The sequence below is a fragment of the Falco naumanni genome, chromosome 12, assembly GCF_017639655.2.
Source record: "Falco naumanni isolate bFalNau1 chromosome 12, bFalNau1.pat, whole genome shotgun sequence".
Taxonomy (NCBI): domain Eukaryota; kingdom Metazoa; phylum Chordata; class Aves; order Falconiformes; family Falconidae; genus Falco; species Falco naumanni.
The window spans coordinates 4,576,511-4,587,846 of record NC_054065.1 but is presented as its reverse complement, the minus strand read 5'-3'; the positions used below and the strand labels follow the sequence as shown (position 1 = coordinate 4,587,846).

At 39.8% G+C, this 11,336-nt stretch overlaps 1 protein-coding gene across 1 annotated transcript; it reads right to left on the bottom strand.

The window, feature by feature from the left end:
• Window positions 1–3,909: 3,909 nt before the first annotated feature.
• Window positions 3,910–5,060, bottom strand: LOC121095968 (protocadherin gamma-A5-like). The gene is made up of 2 exons (XM_040611374.1): window positions 4,933–5,060; window positions 3,910–4,296 (listed from the first exon to the last, which is right to left on the bottom strand). The coding sequence occupies exons 1-2, from the start codon at window positions 5,044–5,046 to the stop codon at window positions 4,057–4,059; spliced, it is 354 nt and encodes a 117-aa protein (XP_040467308.1). The 5' UTR covers window positions 5,047–5,060; the 3' UTR covers window positions 3,910–4,056.
• Between the last annotated feature and the right edge of the window lie 6,276 nt (window positions 5,061–11,336).

Here is an 11,336-nt window from a genome sequence, read left to right as displayed (position 1 = left end):
TAGAATTCATAACACCTCGAGCTTGCAAATAGTCAAGAGACAAAAATCTTGGCCTCTCTAAACCTGAGAGCAGCACGTAGACTGATCTCAAAATCACTGGGATTTTACCCTGGGAAACATGAAGTAGCTTCTTGTATCCTGAAAAGTGTTTTTCCTGCATATGGCTTAACAATTTGCTAAAGAGAAAGTAGGAACTTGCCCTTGTAATTTTTGATACAAGATTAAAAGGTATCAGCTTCCTTTGAGTGTAGAGAGTTTTTAACTTAAAATTGTAAGGGTTCTTAAAAAATCAGCCTATATACTCTAGTGAAAGATACAAGGAAAATGCTATGTTACCAGAATAAACTAGAACAACATCTTTTGACATGCTATTTTTAAATAAATTTGTGTTATCAGCATTCTACTTACACATTATTCATGTGCTCTAGTTTCTCTAAGCTTTTCAGACTTCCTTTTCCATCAGCTGCACACAGATTATCAATACCCTTCTTCATTTCAGCTTGCTTCTTAACCAGATACTGTTGCTCGTACCTTTTGAAAACGATAAATACATTAAAATAAAATTATTTTTGAAGATGGACTTTACAGTTGCTTTAAAAGCAGAATATGATGCGTTTGTATCCTAAGCTTAACGCACAGCATTTATTTTCAGTATGATTCTGGGGATTGGTTTGGAGTATTTCCTACATTTCTGTAACGGTAGCAGGGTAGACACCCGCTGCCCTCTTGGAAATGCATTTGTTTTTCTCCACCCACTGGTCCTGCTGCCACTGAAGTTAGCTGCAAAACCTCCCTTGATTTCAGCATTCATGGGGTTAGAGGAGACTTATGCGGGTATATCACAGCTGCTTGTGTCCGCCTTCACAGTTAAAATTTCTGCTCTCCACATTTCTCTGTTTTTAAAAGTATTTGCTTCTGCTGTTGCTGTGTGACAAGCAAGAATAAACCAACTTCCAGTTATGTGTAGCATGTCTAATATCTATGGTACAACACCAGGCATTTTGATTTATAGCAAATCTTAGGTGACACTCCATGCAAATATCAGTAATTTATCAGATAAGTACTTTTCAGGTTGACATTCAAAGTAAACTTATAGTTGCAAGTCTAAATTACATTGTTAAAGTAAAAGTAGTTGTACCTTTTCCTTTTTATAGTAAAAAGGACGTATACCAGGAAGGCTACGAGGGTGCAGACTAGCAGAACGCTAAGCACAATTGTTGCAATGAGTTCAGGCGTTGCTGGTTCAGCATGACCCTCTTCTATGGCAGCAGTAACAGGAATTGAAAATATTTTCTCCAGTTCTACCTCAATGTTACTCTTCTGCTCCCTAAGTTTCCTGAAGATAGAAGAGTAAAATGCTGATGACATATCAGACCTTCATTTTGGCTTGAATAGTGGCAAAGAAAATAACAGAATACCAATCCCTCATCCACCAAGACCTTTTCCAAAGATTCAGATTTATCATGTCTTTCATTCCAAAAACACTCTTGTTTTCTTGCTACCAGCCCTGGTGCTTATGAACTAAAATGATGCAAAAGCTTGGAAAATTGAATCTGAGAGGTCAGTATCCTCTAAATCCACATTAAGGCAGCTGCATGTAGCCTTACAGTTACTAATAGCGCTTTCCCTCAGAGAAAAAGGTTCCTGTGATCACAGGCTCCATCAGCAATATCGGCCACAAACAAGTGCTTGTTTGAGAGATGTGTTGAGTCTAGAAATTGTGTGTTTAAATAGCAGCTGCCCCTCAGAGAATGTTTATATGAATATGCATGCATACCACTGACATGTTATGAAACAAATGTAAAATACACCTGAAATGTAAGTTTTTAATCAACACTCTGCAGTTCTGAAGTGAAGTCAATATCCATTTTAATGATATTGCTTCTGTTTTCTTTAAAACTAACTTTTAAATATATTTTGCACAATTAAACAGCCTTATTCATGTTTTTGTCCAACTCTGAAAATCACCTTTCGATAAATAACGAAAGCTTTCTGAATTCTAAAAATACTAAAATAAGCCTCGAGGTAAATTTCAGCTAAACTGTTATTTCATCTAAACCTGTTCAGACATTAATGATTCTAAGTGAAACAAAGCCCAGCTGCATAGCTCTGATACCCAGAAGACAGACTGTGCCATACAGACCTTTTTACATCTTCTGCAGGTAATTCCTGGTTTGCCTCATCAAAAGCAGTAATTTTTACATAGGTTACATCAGTGCTGCTTCTTGCTTTTCTTTCAAACTCATTTGAATAAACGTCAATGATGTATACGTTCCATGCAAGTTTATCTCTCAGGACCCTGCCATCATGTTAAGAAAACAATTTAAATTAACTGGGCAATGACAAATTCTTCTACTCTGGAAATTAGAGATGATGAAAAAGTAGTATCTAATACAACACTTTCAGGTATTTAGTATTTTAAGAGAAGCATGTAAAAATGCCAGATTATCATCAGCAAAGCAATTAAGCTATTTGACCAATATCGTTGAGTGATTGAGTAGCAGAGGGAAATAAAAAAAATCCAGTCCTTGTCTCTGGTAAGCGAAGATACTTTTCATTAGTAGACAGTACATAACTTTTGTGCATAGCTTGAAAATTCTCAGATAGGTGCCATTAACATAACTGAACAATTACTTAGAGAAAGGAAGGGTTAACAAAACCTTATACCTAGCTTTCATAACCAATATTGCATAGTATATAATACAGCATGCTTTTCAAAGTGACATACGGCTCATTTCATGCTTGACGTTATTTTTTGTAAATACAGGCAGTGATACCTATAGAGTACTATAAAGAGTAAAGGTGGGAAGGAGTGAAATTCAGTCCCATTATCCTCATTGCTTTCTTCTCCTTTTCCACAGAGATTTTCACACTGGATTGCACCAGCGGCCCAGTTAATCCATCATTCTGACAGCAGTCAGTACCAGCTGCTTTGAGGAAAGCAGCAGAGCAGCTCTAGGGTTTCCATTTGATTTTTACCAACAAAAAACGGGTGCCATAACAGCGTCAGCATCACAAACTCATTTTTCCAACCTTGAGAGTGATTTCCCCTCAAAAACACATGACTCAATATTACCAATGGAAATATATGCTTATGTGTAATCAAACAAAAGATCTTGTATCTTCATTACCAAGCCCAAAAGGCCAAAATATGTTTTTAATTGTTGTGTGGCCATCCATACAACACCAACTCACCCCCTAGCACCGTGGGGCCGAGACCTTCTTGAGCAGCTCTGCTGCAGTGCTACGTGGGGGATTTTTTCACCTGTAGCCGAGGTGGGTTTGGTTCGTGGCTGCTATCCTATCTGTCTCCACATTTCTATCTTGGGCCTACTATCCATGAAGGACTTTATTCCAGGCTGTTTAAAATCACAGAAACATTGAGATAGGAAGAGACCTCTCAAAATCGACTAGTCCAATGATCTCTTTCACATTCATCAGCTCAGGCCAAAGCCTTACCAGGTAAAAACTGGTGGATTCCTGTGAATTCCCACAAAGTATTCTGAACTACGTCAAGTTAAGGCCTAGCTTTTCACAGGCAGTGGCTAGGGTATTGTCTCGCCTATAGGCTCTCAGCCACCTATCTCAAAGGGACTATAAATTTGTCATTAGATATTGTCTCAGAATAATTCACTGTTTCAAAAATACCTTTTTACTTCAACAATGTTTCTTTCAACAGCATTGATCTTCTGATTAAGCACCACTACCACAATGTTGTTAGAGAAACTGGAATCAAGGGTTACCTAAGAAAGAAACAAATTACATGTAAGGTTTGCTGAAGCATATGTATCTCTCTCAGATTGATTAAAAAAACAAACAAACACACCAAAAAAAGGTCCCACCACAAAAAAAACCCTGTGATATAAAATAATCGTCCTCTAAAAATCAATCTTCATGCCAACATATTTTCATATGTTACTAGAAATGGCAACCTCATAATTCTGGCCTGAAAGTGTGTAGTAAATACCAGTGTATCTGACAGTCTCACTGTATGGTGTTAAGTAGGGTTTTTTGTTGTTATTACCAAACCTAGCCCTTCTTGTATACCGAGTTTTGTCAAGGAAGCAAATCAGGACTATAAATAGCAATTTTCCTTACATTGACTGTAGTCCGGGCTGTAAGTCTCCTTGTGCCTTGGTCTGCAGCTCGGACTTCCAGGTAAAATGTTCCAGCCTTTCCTGCTACAGAAACTGTGAAAATCTGCCCTGTATTTTCATCAATGTCGAATTCATTTGTTTGAGTATTCACTAAGCTGTACAGCAGAAGTCCGTTGTCTCCTGAATCTGGATCTGTGGCCTGGATTTAAAAAAGGTGATTTGTGTAACTCAGCTTGTGGCTTTTGGGCTGCACCATTGCCCTTCAATCATTAAACTCTGCAGTTTCTATTTGTAAGACTGGAGTATTCTAGAATATGCTGTCGTATTTCTTTCTTAGCACTAAAAGTGGGGCACAAACTATCAGAATCAGACCAAGGGTATAAAAGGGGAAATAAATTTACTATGAAGTCTGGAGGATTACGCTGCAAGCATAAAAGGAGCAGACTGGAACGGAGAGGTAACACCAGACTTAGAACAAGATGAGAACGGTTCCATTTTGAAATCAAATTCCCTTTGGGGTCTGACAGATAACAAAGTGATTAATGGTGCCGAAGAGAGAACGGTAGCCTGTGCGGTACATAATCCATAACAGCAGCATGAGTCGGAACAGACTGTATAGCTCTTCTGACAGACCCACTAGTAGGACAGGTATGGACCAGTTCCCTAAACATCCCATCCTTCACCAGTGATTTGTTAAACCTGGTTGATGGGCAGAATCTGCATCAAGCTTTCAAGAGCAGACTGAACAGCTCCTTTAGCCCAGTTTAACTGTGGAAGAAATCCAAATCTTGGAAGAGATTTCTATTCTCACGAAGAACACAGAAAGCTACTCTACCTGAACTGTAATAACCGGGTACTTGTACGGCACAGAGTTCGGTATCCGAGCAGAGTAGGCATCATTCAAAAATGCCGGCTCTTCATTTACATCCTGCACTGAGATTGTCAGCATTGCCACATTTTGAGCAAGCAGGCCTATTAAAAAACCACAAGTTAACTGCAACAACGAACACTGGCAAAGCACAGCTTTCAAAGGCTAGGTCAGGCTGTGGCTTTGCAGCAGTATCTCTGCTGCATGGGAGGAAGAGGGAGAAGAAAGGGAACGCAGCAGGGATGTGCCCAGAGGAGCAATATCTCACTCCTTCAGGGGCTTCAGTGAGAGCAGGCAGTTCAAGACAAGAGGTGACAGCAGCTGGCTATGCTGCACCAGGGAAGGGACAGGCAGGTTCCTCCAGCTCCTGCCAAGTTGTCCAATGCCCAGCTATTATACTCTTCTCTGAGACCATGGTAGGGCCCTGTGAGGGTTTGCACCCTTGGGGGAAGGCTGCTGGCTTTCCTCTGTACAACCTTGAACTTCAGCTTTTCATCTTTCACATCAGACTTTTCAGTTAAAGAGAATCATGATTCCTATATTGGGTTGTAAACGCAGAAGACGTGTTCATTGCCCCAGATTTAAGTTGGAATGTCCTTCAAAGCAAAAAGTTACCTGAACGCTGGACTTCTGTGGCAGATAAGAGATTTTCATTTGCTTCAATTAAAATCACATACTGAGAAACTTCCTCATAGTTCAAATTAATCGCTGTTCTCAGCTGACCACTTTTTGGATCCAATCTAAAATGACCTGAAAGGAAAAACATGCACCTTCATTATTATAGCTACTATTTCACTTGTAACCCTTCTACCTCTCATGTCTTTGTTGTTCTTAGGATGTTTCTAGGGGTCCTCTGCTCTTCAGAAAGTGAAATGCAACACTTCCACTAGCTGTGCAGCAAAGGTATCACAGCAGGGGTGACCAGACAGGCCTTAAACACGTAAAGGAGCAACATACTTGGAAAACAGAATTGCAGCTTCTTGTTGCACAACTCCTTTTTCACTGATTTCCAAGTTTCCTCTCAGTTTCCAATTACTCCCTTTTTTGTGTGCCATGTGGAGCTGCAGCATAGCTGCAAAAGCTGAAGAAGGGCAGATGCCCTAACATAGTTGCAAGTGCAAGGAAATGATAGACTAAAAGTGACTGTCAGGGAGGAAGCTGCTTGCTAACAACAACTTCCATTTTGGCTCTGTCAGCTTGCAAATTATCCTAACATAATGCTACAGAAACTCATTTTCTAGCAAGTTACTACCCCCTCTTTAGGCCAAAGAAGATTAATGAAGTCCATGCTGAAGAAGGTCTGAAAGAAATTCTTTGTGTACTTTCTTTTTTTTTTTTAATGACACAGATTCTTATCCTTGGTCTCCATCTCCTCATTTACATACAGCAACATCTGCCACACAGAAGACAGGTTATTCTGTTATCTTAGCTATTTTAACTCATAAGGGAAACAACACTCACCTTTTTCATTGCCAGATACAATTGTATAATCAATCAGTTTTCCTAAAGTTTCGACCACAGTAAAAGCGTAAATGAAATAATCCACTCCTGTGTTTTCCAAAACGGAAATGCTAACATAGAAAATAAAAGATAAATCATAATGTTAAATTGCCCAGCAGCTGCTGCACTGGCAGGCTTTGAAATTTAACTCCTTAAGAGTGAGTTCTTTGTGGAAAATCCTGCCCCCTCCCCACTAGTTGTTTGTTAGAGCTCACTGGGTTTCAGAGCGCAGTGCAAACCCTACTTCTCTAGCTAGACATTTGTTTATCCTTGAGTAAAGGCTAAAGAAGAATGTTTTATTAGTGTGCAAGAGGAAAGGGACGAAGAGTCTGGCTTATGCAAGCTGCACGATAAAGAAATAAAAGGCAATGAATGCCTCAAATCACATTCACAGAACCATCAGCATCAGCACAGCAGAATTTCCTGGATGTTTTATTTAAAAAAACACCTGGGATGTCCTTCCTTCTGTGTAGATGAATACAAAAATGAGCTTCAGCTTTACTATGTTTTCCACTACCAGGAGAATACAAACCAGTTATATAAGTTAATATGAAAGCCTCACCTGATTCTGCTCTCGTTAAACCGAGGAACAAAAGGATGGTTGTCAAACACATTAAGAGTGATCACTGCAGTGCCATTTAAAGGTGGAGAGCCTTTGTCCTTAGCCATCACTGTTAAATGGATCTCTCCAGGTCTAGACAGGTTTCCAGTTGTAATTATTTTCCCCTCACTCATGTCTTCTATCAGGAAGAATGGGCTGAAGTTTTGGTCAGGGAGGATGTAGTACTCAATAAGTCCATTTTGCCCCTGCCGTGGAAGGAACACAACTTCACACAACTATTGCTTGCAAGTGCCCCAAGTCCCCTAGTACAGACTCACTGGAATCTCCCTATTTCCATGCTTAAATGGACAGGGTTCCATAGGTATTTTAAATAATTAGAGAGAACCAGGCTCAGAGCTATTTCATGGTGAAGCTGTAACACAAAAGCAGCAGCAGGGGAAAGCGCCAATGGGCAAAGCCCTCCACCACCCCAAAATAATTTTGAAGTTCCAAGATTAAAAAACCAAAAATACCAAACCCCAACCCCATAGCAATACTAAAGAAAACTACATGCACTGGGACTACATTTTGAAGGGTAGGGCAAATACTGAAACAAGGGATTTGACATGTCTAAATACCTCTAGTGAATTTATTTCAAGAATGATAACCTGGGGTTATCTGTGGTAGGATGGGAGATGATAAAAACACAAAGCAGAAGAAAATTCACAAGCAGTAGGCCAGTTCACAGTAAAAATGTGACAAAAAAAAAAGTCTAAAAAAAAAATTAAGGGCACATGCAGAGGTTGACAGTCAGAACTGTGAAAGAGAGTCATCTAAAGGTGTGATGTCAATGCAAATAAGCCAAAGTCCCTTGGATCCTTTTCACACCTCGAGGAAAAGCACAGCCTCCCCACTGCTGTGAGGGTAAGCCCTATTCCTGCCTGCCGTGGGAGAGCTGGATGGAACCTGTTTACTCTGTGCACATCACTTCTTTCCCGAGACAAGTCATTTTGACCAACCCTTAGGGTGTGTCGTATTGCACTTTGCTCTGTATTTTGGAAATGCATCTTATTCTGTTCTTCCATGGCTCTGCAGCAGCAGGATCAAACTCTACCATGAATACCTGTTATCACTAAGTAATCTGTGGATTTATAATTATATCAGGAACAGGGAGGAATACAGACAAAGTCTAATAAATTCAGTGCTGGACTGTGTCCCAGAATCCTGAAAGCGTGGCACAGGGACGATGAGAGCCACCCTGCGTGGCAGAGGACCAGACATATTATCTGAAGGATAAGTTTCATTAGGGTCATAATGCAGATCTCACAGAGTCCAGCAACTTTCATAAGCAATTTCACTTTTTATATAAATTCATTAAGAAGAATGATAAAAAACCAGACCATTAGATTATTTGCAGCAATATACCACAGCTGCAGCTACTTTAACCAAAATTATGTGTGAAGAAATAGGAAGGCACCTCCTACACCTATTTTGTTGTCACTTCTAGATGTTTCATGTCTTAAATAATGTAATCAGTAGTGATGTTGTCATGGTGATCTGGATGACTACTGGATATCTCTGCCAGTGCCTGGATACTACTTGATGGGTGCAGTACGGATACATTAAATAAAATTACTTTACAAAATGGGGACATAATTAGCTGGGGTACCACACTTCAGAGGCATTCGGTAAGCAGACATTTCCATGTTCAAGCCAGCTACACAATGTCTAGCTTTTACAGGTTCTTCTACTTCAGAAGTTCAAATAACTCCACAGACACTAAATTGCTTCAGTCCTTGCATACTTCTGAAAGACCAGTACAACTCAATATAATAAGGGGAAAAATTAAGGCAAAAATAGCTGAAGAAGCATGCCCAAAGACAGGGAATACATCAGTGTCAAGGCAGAAACATCAAAAGTCCTAACTTCCAATTCCCAGTGCTGTTAGTCAATCAGGATTTAATTTCTGCTACATTTGGCATTTCATGCCTACAGAACAGAGAAAAATATATTTGAGCTGCAGTTTAAAGCAGTGTCAAAACCAACAGGAGTAGTTACCTGATCTTTGTCAGTAGCGCTCACAGTTATGACATGAGCACCTACAGGATTAATCATGTTTATGGAAGCAGAATAGGAATTCTGAGCAAATACTGGAGCATTATCATTCACATCAATCACTAGAACAGTGACATGAGTAGTTGCCTAGAAAACAAAATGGTTTCATGCATTTTAGAATGTCGTATTCAGCGATATTTTTTGTCATTAACTGCATATGCAACAGAAAGCATAAATTAGACTTCGAAAGTGCTGTAGTAAAACATTGTGTTAGTTTTAATTTTGTGAACTCAACATCAGAGCTCACTACAGGATTTTAATACGAGAGAGGCAGGCATTCAATGTCGCAGTAGAATTCTGCTTCTTGAAAGGTGTCTTAATGAGTAAGAACAGGATGTGTTTAGAAGGCCAACATGTCCTACTGCTGCTGCTAGATGCAGTTAAAGGAACCAGACATGTTCAAGTTCTGTTAAAGAAACATGTAATAACTTTTCAAATAAAAGAAATACAGCAGACAAAAGCAGAATAATTTTCTGAAAATTACTTTTTTTTCCCCTTAAAAATTATCATGGCATTTAAAGTACTAACAGCAGCAGGCAGGAATTCCAGCTCCTCAGCACAGGTTAGTCTGCAAGCCATTCAGGGTCAAATTCTGCCTTGCATGATTTTGAAGTATTTCAACTAATTATGGATTATAATATGAACAGCATGGACAAAGGTCACAAAAGTCTGACCCTAAACATGATTAGGTGTCTGACTTATTCTGCACAATAAATGTCTTTGACAGATCTCCCTCCTACTAGTTCAAAATCCACTCTGAATGCAAGAGTCACTGTTTATTACAACAATGATCTTTTACCTGATGGAAAGGGCCAGATTTATTGTTGACTGCATTCACTGTAAGGGTGTATTTATTCATGGTTTCGTAGTCTGGAGAGTTCTTTATCTTAATGTAACCATGCAATTCATCTATTTCAAACACATTTCCTCCACCTTCTGAAACACATTTAAAGAAGCATTATCAATGAATGCATCTTAGAAGCACATAATTAACTACACTCTTAAATTATATGTTTACTTGTGTCCTGAGTTTATTATAACAGTTTTTTAGATATCATATAGATAATGTAGAAGAAAACCAGAAAATACTTTGAGTGGATGAGCATTTGAAACGTGAGCCAATAGAATGGTTTAACAAGTTATGCAGGCACGTCTGTCACACTCAGAAAGTAATAGTGCTTGAGGCATGTAAATGATGATGGACAGCACATTGGAGTTCTGGGGTGAATCTCTGGAAGCAAGTTCCTCCAAGTGTGTGCAATAATTAGAGGAGATTAGAGGTGTTCTCAGACATTTTTACAGTCCTCTGACCTTCTGTATATTCAGTCTCATGTTTGCTGGTTGCAGTCATGAAATGCTGTGACAGGACAATGTTCCTGCCAAGATCTCTACGAGAAGATGTGACTGAATTTATTCTGTCTCTGATGGAGGTGGGCTGAGTGACACACAGGATCTCAAAAGAAATCAGTTTTCCAGAAGACCTAGCAGTGACTTTTACTGGGTTTGGCCGCCCTTGTCCAAAACCACCTCAAAGTCTGTATACATATTGGAAATAAAAGACTCTAAAAGCATATAAACTGGATACACATAGCTCTTGATGGCCTATACAACAAAAACCCGACTCCTGCAGGCTTTGGTCCAGAGGAGTCTAAATCTCCAGATGCAGAGTCTAAATCTGTCAGATTTAGGGGCAGTGGCAAAAGGTGCACTCTTCTCAACTGTAACTCCATCAGCTACCCCAGCTAAACGTGACTGGAAGCACAAATCAGAGCCCTCAGCCACTGCAGTTCACCAGCTGGCACATTAATGAAAAATGAAATTGAAGGCAGTTTTTATTAATAGCCTCGGCAGAGATCTGCGGCAGCAGAGTATGTGACCTGCTGTCTGTTGCGGCTCCCCTGCTGCAGAGGTAAAGGCATCCAGCACAAGGGTGAAGATGACAGCCCTCCAGCAGCCCTTGGTAGTGAATCAGGTCCCTGACACACTTGTGATACCATTTACATCTGCTCCTAGTAGCTTTTGAAATGTTCAGAGTCCACAGGCTGAGGAGAGGCTTAATTTAGCAGCATTTAATACCTGGCACAGGCATTACGGGTTCTACAGGGCAGGGACCAATTAGGCCCTAGACCCTTATTCCTCATTCAATAAAGCTGTGGGCATTTTATTCATCAAAATTACACCTGCTGATTGCAGCTGTGGCAGTTGAGTAGCTAAA

Excerpts from the sequence above, each read along its gene's own strand:
- LOC121095968 (XM_040611374.1), bottom strand. The coding sequence starts at position 5,046 with ATGCTGACAATCTCAGTGCAGGATGTAAATGAAGAGCCGGCATTTTTG. Across the intron at positions 4,297-4,932 it reads ACCCGGTTATTACAGTTCAG|GCCACAGATCCAGATTCAGG; the intron begins GTAGAGTAGCTT and ends TTTTAAATCCAG.